The following is a 15,379-nucleotide window of genomic DNA, read 5'->3' on the forward strand; positions in this document are numbered from 1 at the left end:
CTGGCCGATGATCGACGACCCATAGAGAATAAATGGATCTTCAAGAAGAAGACTGACGCTGACGGTAATGTTACTGTCTATAAAGCTCGACTTGTCACAAAGGGTTTTCCACAAGTTCAAGGAGTTGACTACGATGAGACGTTCTCACCCGTAGCGATGCTTAAGTCTGTCCGAATCATGTTAGCAATTGCCGCATTTTATGATTATGAAATCAGGTAAATGGATGTCAAAACTACATTCCTTAATGGATTTCTTAAAGAAGAGTTTTATATGATGCAACCAGAAGGTTTTGTCGATCCTAAAGGTGCTAACAAAGTGTGCAAGCTCCAGCGATCCATTTACGGACTGGTGCAAGCATCTCGGAGTTGGAATATACGCTTTGAGAGGTGATCAAAGCATATGGTTTTATACAGACTTCTGGAGAAGCATGTATTTACAAGAAAGTGAGTGGGAGCTCTATAGCATTTCTAATATTATATGTGGATGACATATTGTTGATTGGAAATGATGTAGAATTTCTGGATAGCATAAAAGGATACTTGAATAAGAGTTTTTCAATGAAATACCTCGATGAAGCTGCTTACATATTGGGCATCAAGATCTATAGAGATAGATGAAGACACTTGATAGGACTTTCACAAAGCACATACCTGGAGAAAGTTTTGAAGAAGTTCAAAATGGATCAGTCAAAGAAAGGGTTCTTGCCTGTGTTAAAAGGTGTGAAGTTGAGTCAGACTCAATGCCCGACCACTGCAGAAGATAGAGAGAAAATGAAAGTCATTCCGTATGCCTCAGCCATAGGTTCTATCATGTATGCTATGTTGTGTACCACACCTGATGTGTGCCTTGCTATAAGTTTAGCAGGGAGGTACCAAAGTAATCCAGGAGTGGATCACTGGACAGCGGTCAAGAACATCCTAAAGTACCTGAAAAGGACTAGGGATATGTTTCTTGTTTATGGAGGTGACAAAGAGCTTGTCGTAAATGGTTACGTCGACGCAAGCTTTGAAACTTATCCAGATGACTCTAAATCACAATCCGGATACGTATTTTTTATTGAATGGTGGAGCTGTCAGTTGGTGCGGTTCCAAGCAGAGCATCGTGGCGGGATCTGTATGTGAAGCGGAGTACATAGCTGCTTCGGAAGCAGCAAATGAAGGAGTTCACGTACGATCTAGGTGTAATACCTAGTGCATCGGGTCCAATGAAAATATTTTGTGACAATACTTGAGAAATTGCCTTGGCGAAGGAATCCAGATTTCACAAAAAGACCAAACACATCAAGAGACGCTTCAACTCCATCTGAGATTTGGTCAAGGAGGGAGACATATAGATTTGCAAAATACATACGGATCTAGATGTTCCAGACTTGTTGACTAAGCCTCTTACACGAGCAAAATATGATCATCACCAAGACTCCATGGGTGTTAGATTCATTACAATGTAATCTAGATTATTGACTCTAGTGCAAGTGGGAGATTGAAGGAAATAAGCCCTAGAGGCAATAATAAATTTGTTATTTAATTTATATTTCCTTATTCATGATAAATATTTATTATTCATGCTAGAATTGTATTAACTGGAAACTTGATACATGTGTGGATACATAGACAAAACAATGTGTCCCTAGTATGCCTCTACTGGACTAGCTCGTTGATCAAAAGATGGTTAAGTTTACTAGCCATGGACATGAGTTGTCATTTGATAATGGGATCACATCATTAGTAGAATGATGTGATGGACAAGATCCATCCGTTAGCTTAGCATAATGATCATTTAGTTTTATTGCTATTGCTTTCTTCGTGTGAAATATATATTCCTCCGACTATGAGATTATGCAACTCCCGGACACCGGAGGAATGCCTTTGTGCTATCAAACGTCACAACGTAACTGGGTGATTATAAAGATGCTCTACAGGTATCTCCGAAGGTGTTTGTTGGGTTGGCATAGATTGGGATTAGGATTTGTCACTCCAAATATCGGAGAGGTGTCTCTGTGCCCTCTCGGTAATGCACATCATATGAAGCCTTGCAAGCAATGTGACTAATGATTTGGTCACGGTCTGATACACTACGGAACGAGTAAATAGACTTGCCAGTAACGAGATTGAACTAGGTATAGAGATACCGACGATCGAATCTCGGGCAAGTAACATACCGATGACAAAGGGAATAGCTATGTTGACATTGCGGTTCGACCGATAAAGATCTTCGTAGAATATGTGGGAACCAATATGAGCATCCAGGTTCCGCTATTGGTTATTGACCGGAGAGGTGTCTCGGTCATGTCTACATAGTTCTCGAACCCGTAGGGTCCGCACGCTTAACGTTCGATGACGATTGGTATTATATGAGTTATGTGTTTTGGTGACCGAAGGTTGTTCGAAGTCCCGGATGTGATCACGGACATGACGAGGAGTCTCGAAATGGTCGAGAGGTAAATATTGATATATTGGAAGGTTATATACGGACATCAGAATTGTTCCGAAGAGGTTCGGGGATTTTTCGGAGTACCGGGAGGTTACCGGAACCCCCCGAGTAAAGTTAATGGGCCACATGGTCCTTAGTGGAGAGGAGAGGGCAGCTATGGGAGGTGGCGCCCCCCTTTGCCAATCCGAATTGGACAAGGGGTGGGGGGCGCGGCCCCCCTTTCCTTCTCCCTCTCCACCTCTTTCCCCTTTCGCCCCTCCGTAAGAAGGAAAAAGAGGGGGGGGGGGGCGAATCCTACTAGGAGTGGAGTCCTAGTAGGACTCCCCCCATGGCGCGCCCCTTATACTCGGCCTCCTCCTCCCCTCCTTTATATACGGGGGTGGGGGCACACCAAAGGCACAACAATTGTCTTAGCCGTGTGCGGCGCCCCCCTCCACCGTTTACTCCTTCGATGGTATCATCGCAGTGCTTAGGAGAAGCCCTGCGCGGATCACATCACCAACACCATCATCATGCCGTCATGCTGATGGAACTCATCGACTCCATCGACACTCTGCTAGATCAAGAGACTGAGGGACGTCATCGAGCTGAACGCGTGCATATAAAGAAACCAAGTGGTCTTTTACAAAACGAACAAGCTACAAACTAACAACGAAACCAAGAACCATCTTTAAGCTTACATCATCTGAGACACGAAATCTCGGACGCATCCCAATCATGCAAGATCAACATATGATAATATTACATTATGATTATGATGAGATGCGCTCTTTGGATAGCGCCGGTCGAAATATGGCAACATATCTCCGGTTGGTGGCCTGTATATATGGCACTAGCTAGCAAGCATGTCGACGCCACGACGGACGGAAGCTGGGTGGGTGCATATCTAGCTTTGTGTGATCGATCGTCCTGTTGTAAACTGAGGTGGGTCACTACTCACTCGCCGGCCGTTCTATCTGACAGAGCACCAAAGCAGTTCACAAGTGGTCGATATGATTCACTAGTTCACAAGTGTTTCTTGTCCACCTTCTGGCGAGCAGATATTTCATTGCTTCTGCTTGCCTTTATGAAAAGAAACTTGATCTTCTGTTAGAGAAAGATCGTTGATCGAAACTTTGGTGGCTCGGCTCCGGCTGGAAAGTTGCTGCGTTTCCAAGGCTACTGCCGTGACATGCATGTCGATCGGGGGTCCGACCCAATCGACCGATCACAAGCTGGCGGTCATAGAATATTCCGTCAGTCCGTCCGCATATGCAAGTTTGACCATGACTGCGGGCACACTCCCCTATGCAACATACGTATGTACACATGCCAGGTGAGAAGACCTCAACATCTACTATGCTATGACCCTCGCAAAAAAAACATCTACTATGCTATAAGTAGCCTATCTAGCAAGATCATCTACGGGTTCAACATGCATGGGTGCCATGTACGTACAAACCGTAGGTTAGGCCGTTGGGGAGTACTGTACACTGGTTGACAAGGGGCAACCTTTCTCGTAGGCATAGCTCCCGCACGTCGTCTAGACATGACAACAAAAATATGCATTGGAACATGATATCTCTTGGTGTTATTTCTAGAAACTAATGTTCTTGTTCCTCTACATATGTATGATATATACTTCAAATAAGTGATGAAGAGATCCATGACCTCCAATACAATAGATAAAAAAATACTTTCTACCAAAGAGCATCTCTTATCTTAAGCGCTAGGGACTATCCCTTCACTAAAGCACTAGAGGTCACATCTTCTCAAAGCGTCAGATATATCTGAGCAACATCCTGCACGGAAGTACTCTGCATTCGACGGCTGATGTTCGATCTATGTCCGAGACTGACTTTGAATGGCACTGATCAGAAGTATGATGGGAATCATGTGCGAGACTGATTTAATTTTGTAGAATGGATGTTTCATTTTCTAAACAATGGATATTGTTCCATTAAGGAACGCAATGACACTAAGAGAGAGTATCATGTTTCAAATATACATGTTTTCTAAACAAACGGATACTGTTCCATTAAGGCGCACAATAAATGTGCTTGTGTCATTGAGTATGACCTCAAAAGTCAAACTATATTGTTGGTGGAGAACTTCTACACTAAACCTCCATTAGCACCACCAAGGGTTTCAATTGTTCTTGTCAGATGATATCCTTTTGAAGAGACTGGCCTCGTATGTGCGCATGAGAAGGAAACTAATTTGAGTAAAAGATCTGATATTCAATTTAGTGAACTCAATTGTCGAGTTTTAATTTTGTCAAAGCAATAAGGGCGCTCTAACCTGTTTTGTGTGAACAAGCCCAACAAAGTTGATACGGCAACAACAATTGAGCTACATGTGACAAACGGAAACCACGAGATCCCTCATTTTAAGGTCTTGTTACACTAAAAGACCCATAGCCAATCAACAAAAGGATAACATTTCTAGACATTCCAAATCCGTAGATTAGCGACGTAGCATCATGCGGAAACACCTTTGGGCCCGCTTTATAGACCATTTGACTATCCCCTTCTCCGGCTAATTGCGTGTCGGATCAAAGTGCATCTGTTTTTTGTTTTTTGACACGGTCCATTTATTGGCTTTTGGTATCGCGACTCAAGTCGATAATAATAGATGACACCGGAAATAACTAAATGAGATAGGTAAAACACATATATATGGTCGGGTGGCACATGTAATTTTCAAGAACATAACACACATGAGTCCCTACAAGCATATACATGAGATCATTCAATTGCGATGTCCTCAAAGCAAAAGCGGTGAATGTTTCTCCATCACAAGGATTGGTGGCATCAAATCCAAGGATCGCATCCGCGAGGAAAACTACGAATTTATCTGTGCTTTTTGCCAAATTATTGTACGCCCCCACCCCACCCTACCCCCTTGTGTTGTGTTGTCTTGTGTTGTGTCACCTTTGATTCTTCTCTCCCTTTCTCAAGTTGCGTACCACTTTTCTTCTTTTGTAGCTAGCGACCAGCCTCTTCCCATATCTGCCTCGGCGAGATGCCAGCCCAGGCCCATCTCATCCCGCCCCTCATCATATACATATACGGACACGCGGCTGTGCCGTGCCGTGCAGTGGCCTGATCACTTCAGCCTGTAGCTAGCAACCACCAAAGCTCTCTCGGCGCAGCCACAGCGCAATAATTTCGCATGGTGGGGATGAGCGGCGCCTATGGCGGCCACAGCAATGGTGGCGAGAGCCGGGCGCCCAACGAGGCAGTGGTAGTCAGGGCGCCCAAGGAGGCCGTGGTAGTGGGGGCGCCGCCGTCGGAGATGGAGATGGCGGGGGCGATGGGGGTGGTGCACAAGGTGGCGGCGCAGCCGGCGCAGAGCACGGCGAGCAAGATGAAGGGCAAGGTGAAGGAGACCTTCTTCCCCGACGACCCGTTCCGGAGCTTCAAGGGGCAGCCGCTGCGGGCGCAGTGGGTGCTGGCGGCCAGGTACCTGTTCCCGGTGCTGGAGTGGTTGCCCGGCTACTCGCTGTCCCTCTTCAAGTCCGACCTCGTCGCCGGCCTCACCATTGCCAGCCTCGCCATCCCCCAGGCATGTCATGTGCTCTCTGCTCACTCACTAATCACTCCCGCCCAAGATTGTTGATCGGTTGACGCGTACGTGCCGTGGCGATTAGCGCGTCCGTACGTACGTCCAAACGAAATTGCTGGGCTGCGCTGATTTGGAATCTTGTACATGATCAATCTCGATCCGCTAACGACCCGTGACCAACAATCTACTGTTTGTGTTCTTGGCAGGGCATCAGCTACGCCAAGCTTGCGAACCTGCCGCCGATCATAGGCCTGTGTACGTGTATACATACATGCTTTTCATTTCTACCGTCGGTAAATATACTTACGTCCATGTGTGGTTCTGTGTGTAGATTCGAGCTTCGTGCCGCCGCTGGTGTACGCGGTGCTGGGGAGCTCGCGGGACCTGGCGGTGGGGCCGGTGTCGATCGCGTCGCTGATCATGGGGTCGATGCTGCGGCAGGCGGTGAGCCCGTCGGCGGAGCCGATGCTGTTCCTGCAGCTGGCCTTCACGTCCACCTTCTTCGCCGGCCTCGTGCAGGCCTCGCTCGGCATCCTCAGGTGCGTGCGTACCCGGTCACCTGCTCGCCACGTCTCTCTTCAAGTGTGTGTGGGTGTGTGCATGCACCGGGACTGACACTAGACACGATAATAATGGATGCGGCTGTAGGCTGGGGTTCATCATCGATTTTCTGTCCAAGGCGACGCTGGTGGGGTTCATGGCGGGCGCGGCCATCATCGTGTCGCTGCAGCAGCTCAAGGCGCTGCTGGGCATCGTGCACTTCACCACCCAGATGGGCATCGTCCCCGTCATGGCCTCCGTCTTCCAGCACACAAACGAGGTCCGTCCGTCCGTCCGTTACCCATCCGCGTGCATGCACGTACGGTTCATTCCTGGCTAATGGTTTCGTTTGTGTGTGTGTACGTGCAGTGGTCGTGGCAGACGATGCTGATGGGCGCCTGCTTCCTGGTGCTCCTGCTCGCGGCCAGGCATGTGGTAAGCATTCCGCCACTGTGGTGCGCCGTTGACCGGCGCCGATGGGCTGCTGTCCTACGCGCGAAAGGCACCAAATGCTGTTTCTGCTCTGCTCCAACACGCTTTGTCTCCTCTGTTACGTTACGTACGTACGTTCGTCGTGCACAGTTGACCGGCGCCGATGGCCTGCTGTCCTACGCGCGAAAACGCCCAAATGCTGCTGCTGTGTTCCGCTCTGCTTCAAGACAACTTTATCTTCTCTTTACTTTATTTATTATTATCGCGTTGTCCGTATACAAGTATACGTTGTATGTGCAGCTAGCTGTACCTGTACGTACGTGCCGTCGGTCGGCTGGGCTAGAATAGATAGCCTCCCACGGCAGAAAATTCTAGGAACGACGGGTACGTACGTGCCAGGCCACATATGTATGTTGTATGTAGCCTTAGTAGTAGTCGTTGATGATGCGAGATGCACATCTCACACCGTCCATGGGAGGACGGTTGGTAGATGTGCACAATACGTTTTTCTTCAGGTTGGTGACCACGGAGTGGCACCCGGTGAACGGATGGATGCACACCTACGACAGTGTTTTACTTTACCCACAATATATATAAGATTTTTGATAGTTGACAGGGGAGAAAGGTTGGTAGTACGGGTCGACGTCGTGTTCAGAAAAGAGACCACGGGAGAAAGTGAGCGGGCGGTGACTTGTCACGTTCGATTCGCAACGAGGCGGACAACACCGGCCAAGTGGTCATCCGCAGTGATGAAGGACGTTCACTGCAACGTTGGACCATTGTTTCCACTCCCACTCCCAGCTAGTGTGACCTTCAGTTCACTGAACCTTCATTCTCAGCTACACAGCTGAATGACTGGACCTATATATAGGTGCTGGCTTCCAGAAATCAAGGTCTTCCTCTGGTGCAACTACCACTGATCTATTCATCTAAGTATGTATGCTAGCAGAGGAATAGTGTTGTGCCTCTCAAGGCCATACTGATTTTCCTTCTTCCAGAAAAGGTCTTGACAAAGTAAAATTAAGAAACCCACACAATACAAGTACTTCTGCAACCTACAGAGTCTGAACTTTGCTATAAAAGTACTTCTGCAGTTTCACATTTTCAGCACTGACCTCTTTCCAAATGAAATACTAGTTGGGGATAGCAAAGGCCATGAGCTGCTTTTGCTAAGGGCTGGTGGCAACCCTGTCTAACTCTCAATTCATTCTTAACTGCTTTTGCTTAGGGTTGATCAGTTGGTAAACTGACAGACGATTTTTCATTTCTGGAATCTAAAATCAAGTCTGCATTCTTGCTGTATGACTGAATCCATGGGTGCTGGCTTGAGAAATTAAGCTCCCCAAGCCCACAATAGTGCAACCGCTTCTACTTGATCTATATATATGTGCTAGCTCTAGTCTAGAGGACTAGTGTTGTGCCTCTCAAGGCCATACTCATTTCTGTTCCTCAGGAGAGAACAGAAAAAAGAGGAAGAAACTCACATGTGCAACCTGCAAATACTGAACTTTGCTCTGCACTTCTGTAGCTACATTCTCTTTCAGCACTGACCTCTTTTCAAATGAAATATTACTTGGGAATAGTAAAGGTCTTGAGCCGTAGCCAGTGCTGGCAACAACCCTGTTTCACTCTGCTTTCGCTCGGAAACTGACAGTGCTGCTGGCAACCTTGTCTAACTCGGTTCATTCTTAGTAGTAGTAAAGTTATCGAGGCATACTTACCTCCTTTGATACCCGGGGCTGGTGGCAACCCTGCCTATCTCACTTCATTCTTGACTGCTTTTGCTATGGGCTTTGTCAATGCTGAAACTGCTAGAAAAAATTCCGTTTTTTGTTAGAACCTAAAATCAGATCTGTTTCTTATCCTGCAATTACTGATTCTGACTCCTGCACTCGTACTTACTCGTCTGATATTCTGCATGCGTGTGTGTATGCAGAGCATCAGATGGCCAAAGTTCTTCTGGATCTCAGCGTGTGCTCCCTTGGCATCCGTCATCGTATCCACCCTTCTCGTCTTCCTGTTCAAAGCACAGAACCATGGCATCAGCATTGTAAGAGATCAACAAAGACTGAACAATTGCTCATATTTTTTACAACTGTGTCATGCAACATGATGGCAAACAAAAAATATATGAATCTTTTTGCCGCAGATTGGTTCGCTCAAATGTGGCCTGAATCGCCCCTCATGGGACAAACTGCTCTTCGACCCGACATATCTTGGACTCACCATGAAGACTGGACTCGTCACCGGAATCATCTCCCTTACGGTATGCTACATATGACCCTCACACTGCACTAAAAAGATTCACCTTGGAAAAACAAAAAACTCTAACACGCTTCAAATTGGAAAATTCAAAAAAACGCTTCAAATTGGAATTAAGTAGCTGCGATGTATTTTTCATAGCCAGTGCCACTGAAACTCTGAAGTGTGCCCTGAATTTCGCTCTGACAGGAAGGAGTAGCAGTCGGTAGGACGTTTGCTTCACTCAAGGACTACCAGGTGGACGGAAACAAAGAGATGATGGCCATCGGGTTGATGAACATTGTGGGCTCATGCACATCGTGCTATGTGACAACAGGTAACCTACATTTCTGGACTTGAAATAACCTCCAACATCCTCTTGCATTCCTTGTAGAAAAACTGAAGGATCAATACCTGGGTAGAAAGGTTGTTTTTTAGATAATAGAAGGACAAGTCTCCCCGGTTCTGCATCATACGATGCACACAACTATAGGTCGAAAGCTTCATGGCGCTCTCTTATTTCTAACAGGAGCATTCTCTCGCTCTGCTGTGAACCACAATGCCGGCTGCAAGACCGCCATGTCCAATGTGGTCATGGCGCTGACGGTCATGGTCACGCTGCTGTTCCTCATGCCATTGTTCGTATACACGCCGAATGTTGTCCTTGGAGCAATCATCATCGCTGCTGTCATTGGCCTGATCGATCTCCCTGCTGCATACAACATCTGGAAGATGGACAAGATGGATTTCCTCGTGTGTCTGTGCGCATTTGCTGGTGTCATCTTCATCTCGGTCCAAGAAGGCCTTGCGATTGCGGTAACCAACATATTGCTTATTTTTCTGTAAAGGAAGTTGCTTCTTTAATTGCTTGGTTACTGAAATTTGTCAAATATTCAGGTTGGTATATCGATATTTAGGGTGTTGATGCAAATCACAAGGCCAAGGATGATGATTCAGGGCAACATTAAGGGAACAGATATTTACCGAAACCTCCATCAGTACAAGGAAGCTCAAAGAGTTCCTGGGTTCTTGATATTGACAATTGAGGCCCCCATAAACTTTGCAAACACCAACTATCTGAATGAAAGGTAAAAAGAAACTCCTATTACTGGACAGAATTGTTGAAGTCAAACTGCGGAATAAGTTACAATGCAATACTTCCATTTGTAGGACTAAAAGATGGATAGAGGATGAAAGTTCTTCAGGGAATAAACAAACTGAACTCCGTGTCATAATCTTGGATCTATCAGGTTAGTGACCCCCGAGAATATTTTTGGTTCGCTTCACATTTTAGCATCCTTATTCGTATTTTTTAACTCAAGTTCAATAAACCATATGGATGCACCTCAGTGTTACTAACTTTCTACAAGTAGCTGAAAGCATGGTCGCAACAGAAAGCTTTGTAAGAGCTCAGTTTCCTGCTTGGGAGTTAGAACTAAGGAAGTGTTAGATCAGGCCTTAAAAAATGATATATTCAAATTAGTTGATAATGCTTGTCTGAAATTTAGTGTTTTCAATATTTTCACTGACGCATCATACATATTTTCCTTTTTTCAGCTGTCCCTGCAATTGACACAAGTGGCATAGCATTCCTCATTGACCTAAAGAAGTCAATAGAGAAACATGGCCTAGAGGTATACTCATCATATATATGAAAAGTTAATATCTCTAGTTCACATTTTGCAAAAAGAAAACACTTGTTCACAAGCTATCAGTTAAACTATGTGGCAATACCTTTTTCTCTCCCTTCGCAGCTTGTACTTGTGAATCCAACTGGAGAGGTCATGGAGAAAATACAACGAGCGAATGACGCGCACAATCATTTCAGGCCGGACTGCCTGTATTTGACCACCGGGGAAGCAATCGCTTCACTTTCTGGATTTGCCAAGATGGCAACACCTTAGAGTGGTTTTGCCGAATTGCCATTTTGATCATCTGATTGCAATGTCAAATTTGCATTGCCTTCTCATTAGTGAAAATGCCTGCAACAAAGCATTTCACAAGTTTGTTTGTAGCTATCTTCAGTGCCCTTCAAGTCTATGTGATGGAAATTAGGTGCTTGAAATATGTACATTCATGGTTTCCCATCAACATGAGTTCTCGCAAACTTTTGAACTTCAGTGTTAAGAACTAATACATGTTTAACTGTAGAAACTGTAACAACTGAATTACCTTTATTTACTTTTACATGGTTCTACATGACCCATTAGCATAGATCATACATACATAGCTATAATTCAGAGTTCCCAATTGACACTTGATATGCAGTATGACACCAAAGTAATAATAGTAACTGCAACACTGTACCATGTAAGCAAAATCATCTTGGAATTTCAAATGAATGCATGAACTCTTTTTCCAAGCTGTACAGCCTAGTTCCTTCGCTACCTTTGCTTCCCTTGTATGACTGATCATTTATACAATTCTGGTTCAGTCTTGTGATCTGAGAACTGAGATTGACCTTTAAGTTCAGCACATCTTCAAGTGTTGTCTCCACTTGTCTCATTGTAGGCCTTTCTTCACCTTTTAAACTTAAGCATGCTTCTGCGAGTCTTGCAACCACCTCAGCATCTTCGGCCCCTCCCTCCTCAACAATTTGTGTATCCAGAATATCTGAGAATCGATTGTCTCTTATAAGTGACAAAAAATGTGATGCAAGACTTGTGCTTTCTGACGAATGAGAAGAAAAAACTGGTGCCATCCTCGTCAGTAGCTCTGCTAGGATAACACCAAAGCTGTAAACATCACTCTTCTCCGTGAGTCGACTGGTATAGTAGTATTCAGGATCAAGGTAACCATACGTTCCTTGGACGGCTGTAAGTATTCCTGTCTCATTTATTGCAATTGACCTTGAAGCTCCAAAATCTGATACTTTTGCTGTTAAAGTATCAGTAAGTAATATATTTGCGCATTTGATATCTCTGTGGTATACTGATATGGAAGCAGCAGAGTGCAGATATGCAAAAGCCCTTGCAGTTTCCAATGCAATTTTTAATCTATCTTTCCATGACAAAGGGTTCTCACTTTGGCCATGGAGATGATACGATAGAGTTCCATTCGATATGAACTCATAAACTAGCAGAGGAACTTCTGTCTCGAGGCAGCAGCCAAAGAGCTTCACCACATTCCTATGGTTTGTCTGTGAAAGTATGACAACCTCATTTATGAACTGGTCGATTTCCCTTTGAACTACAATTTTAGCCTTCTTGATGGCTACCACATGTTGATCAGATAAGATGCCTTTGTAGACAGTGCCATGGCACCGCCACCAAGGATGCGATTCTGGTCAAATTTGTTGGTTGCTTGCTCCAGCTCTTCCAAGCTGAAAATCCTTGTTCTTTCTGCTATCTCTTTGTTTGAAGAGATTAGCTGTTGCAGAAGCAATCCATGATTTTTCTTGAAGAACTTTTGTCTCAACTTCTTGGCTCTTCGTTGCTTGAGTTTATTGGTGATTTTGGCAATACCCAGAAGTGCAAACAGTATGCCAGAACCAGCACTAATTGCAATTACAGTAATCAGACCTGCACAAAATGTAATGTTTTAACCAAGAATAAAACAAAATACAGTAGCATTTTATATAGACGGTATAGTATACTATTGTATTTTTGAACTGGTGAAAACTGTAGGGGGTGGTGACCCCATTAACCATTGCTGCCCTGTCTGCGACCAAGATGAACTCTGCCGAAGATGCAAAATGCTGAAAGTGGCTGAAGTGCTTGTGAACATGGTGCCGCCGAACAGAACCCATGAGACAGGCAGCAAGGAACAATGCCATTATAGTCTCGTCAAACCAATTTATTCTATGGGATATCATGGTCAGCTAAATACACGTGCGTTGCTATAGGAAAAAAAAGGAAAACCTACAAGTCATCAGGTGCTCATAGTGTCGGGCTGGTTGAATGAGTGAAAGCATAATTTTCTTATTCTATACAGTGGCATTTGCGGCAATTTCATTGCAACTTTGGTGGCAAATAGGTGGAGTTGTGCTTCCATCTAGACTGTTTGGCATATCAAATGGCTCATGTCTGGAGGGGAGGAGATTAATGGACCAACCTCGCCAACTCATATCTTTATAGGAATACAAACAGATACTTCTAAGGACCTTAACTATCACTAGTGTAAGTCTTATATCTGATGATTGAGTTGTATGTGTACCTGGGAGGCTCGTGATACCTTTCTTTGCAAGGCATCGGTATGTCCCCGGCACATTGATGCAGGTTCCATGGCATGGATAAATGTCTGGCCGTTGGCACTCATCAATATCTGAAAAGAGAGCAAAAAAATACAGTGTTGAAAACACAAAGATATATGCGTAAACACATTTTGCTCACAAAGTTGACATGGAAAAATCTAATATGTTCAAAGTGCGGTTAAAAATTAACAACTAAAATTCCAGACGAGCAACATGGTCCCTGGCTATAACAAGTGCAAGAAAACAACAAGTAGTAATAATATACCTTGGCATCCATTTGCGATGTAAGGGTTGCCCTCGTATCCTTTGGAGCAGTTGCACCGTGCCTTTTGGATATAAAGACCATCTGCGACTATGAAGCAGTTTACACTTACGGATCCCCTGTGTTCATATAAATCAAAGCCATCCCGTCCCCAGTACAATTTCCCGTCATCTCCCACATGAAGTGACCATTCTACCAACGTTGGGATCAACGTGGAATCAACAATCTTATATGGGTTGTCAAAGTAATTCAACTGCAGCATGGGTGCCTTTCGGGCCAACCACTCTTGGTCAGCTATGAACACCGCTCCATATCTCAATGAATCACCGGTTCTCCAGTTCAAAGCACCAAGCTGGAGGTCATAGGACGGGAGACCTAGCCGTGCGATGGGCATCTGGCAGCAGCCGACACCAGAACATGAGGTGTCGCTCACCCACGGTCTGTCAGGACAATACACGGAACAGACACTAACATAGTCGCCAGAAGAGGCAATGAGGCTGGCTAAGACATTGCAGCCCATAGCAACGAACCGGTTGTGATCGATGGACACTATCAGGGGGCCCTCATCCGTCAGGCCAGCGGACCACAAGCCATCTGATTGATTAGATCTTGTGTTCAGCCAGATACTCACCATCTTGCTGTGGATCCGCAACGTACCATCCGTCAGAGAAATATCAACCACTTCCGCGCCATCACCCACCAGCAGCTTCGGTGGCTGGCGCGTCTCGTCGCACGTGAGATTGAAGCCCGTGCGGAAGCACCCTTGCCGGAAGCCAAAAGGGTAGGGGACGGCTATGCTGCCACATGCCTCCGGGCAACCAGGCAAGGCTATTGGAGCTGCTAATGTTGCCACTATACACTGGAGTGTTAATGCTGCAATACTGGTGCATAACTTTGCTTTTGTGGAAGGGGCAGAGGAAACCAGCACCATCCTGGAAACCTGTCTCTTTGGTGCAAGAAAAAAGGGTGCCTATTTATCGCGCATTCTTCTCTGAACATTCTATGGCACTGTAAACGACTGGGTCCTGTACATCGCTCTCGCTGATTAAAACCGAAGGGGAAAAGAAGGTGGATGTTAATGAGTGTTGTGCTAATCTTCTATGCAGATTTGGAAATCATGTCCAACTTGTCTATGCCAATAGTGACCTTCGTGGACTGGAGGGCATCGGTCAACATGTTGGTCATTGGTCGCACCGTGCCATCCGGGGCAAGCTTTTTTTTTTTTTTTTTTTTTTTTTTTTGAGATTCATCCGGGGCAAGCTTGTGATAACCCCATTGCCCGCGAACGGATTCGGTGGACAGAGTGCGTTGGGTAGGCTGAAGCCCTCGCGGAAGCAGCCGAAGCCGCAGGTCCCCAGGCAACCAGATAATGGCAATTTCGAAAACAGGGAAGAAAGGAAAATTTACCTCAATGCTGCTAGCCCGCCCAGGCGCCATCCACACCCTTTTGAACCAAGAATCTTGGCTGGAGCTGACTTGAGCATTTCATCGAACAGCTCGCCTGCAGCGCAAATACTGGAAATCGAACTAAAGAACTCTTGGCTGTAATATATTCACCAGAAACGTCGAGTCCTTAATTAATGAGTCGCTCACCATTGATTCCGATCACCGGCGAGCACCAACCACCTCGGGAGGAAGTTATTAGAAGAGGCGGACTGACCTGCTAGCACACGACCCCTCCGCACAGCTGCGCCGCCGGCCGACTGACTGCCGGTCACCGCGTACCCGCACCTGTC

The 15,379-nt window shown here is 45.6% G+C and overlaps 1 protein-coding gene and 1 pseudogene across 1 annotated transcript; one reads left to right on the top strand and one right to left on the bottom strand.

Moving 5' to 3' along the window:
• The first annotated feature begins 5,485 nt into the window (after positions 1 to 5,485).
• Positions 5,486 to 11,309, top strand: LOC123047075 (probable sulfate transporter 3.3). The gene is made up of 13 exons (XM_044470570.1): positions 5,486 to 5,976; positions 6,183 to 6,231; positions 6,308 to 6,515; positions 6,625 to 6,796; positions 6,886 to 6,951; positions 8,885 to 8,998; positions 9,098 to 9,214; positions 9,400 to 9,526; positions 9,719 to 10,005; positions 10,087 to 10,277; positions 10,360 to 10,439; positions 10,747 to 10,823; positions 10,944 to 11,309. The coding sequence occupies exons 1-13, from the start codon at positions 5,584 to 5,586 to the stop codon at positions 11,091 to 11,093; spliced, it is 2,031 nt and encodes a 676-aa protein (XP_044326505.1). The 5' UTR covers positions 5,486 to 5,583; the 3' UTR covers positions 11,094 to 11,309.
• A 178-nt stretch (positions 11,310 to 11,487) lies between these two features.
• LOC123047074 (putative wall-associated receptor kinase-like 16) lies at positions 11,488 to 14,661 on the bottom strand (annotated as a pseudogene).
• Between the last annotated feature and the right edge of the window lie 718 nt (positions 14,662 to 15,379).

This window comes from Triticum aestivum, chromosome 2B, assembly GCF_018294505.1.
Source record: "Triticum aestivum cultivar Chinese Spring chromosome 2B, IWGSC CS RefSeq v2.1, whole genome shotgun sequence".
Taxonomy (NCBI): Eukaryota; Viridiplantae; Streptophyta; class Magnoliopsida; order Poales; family Poaceae; genus Triticum; species Triticum aestivum.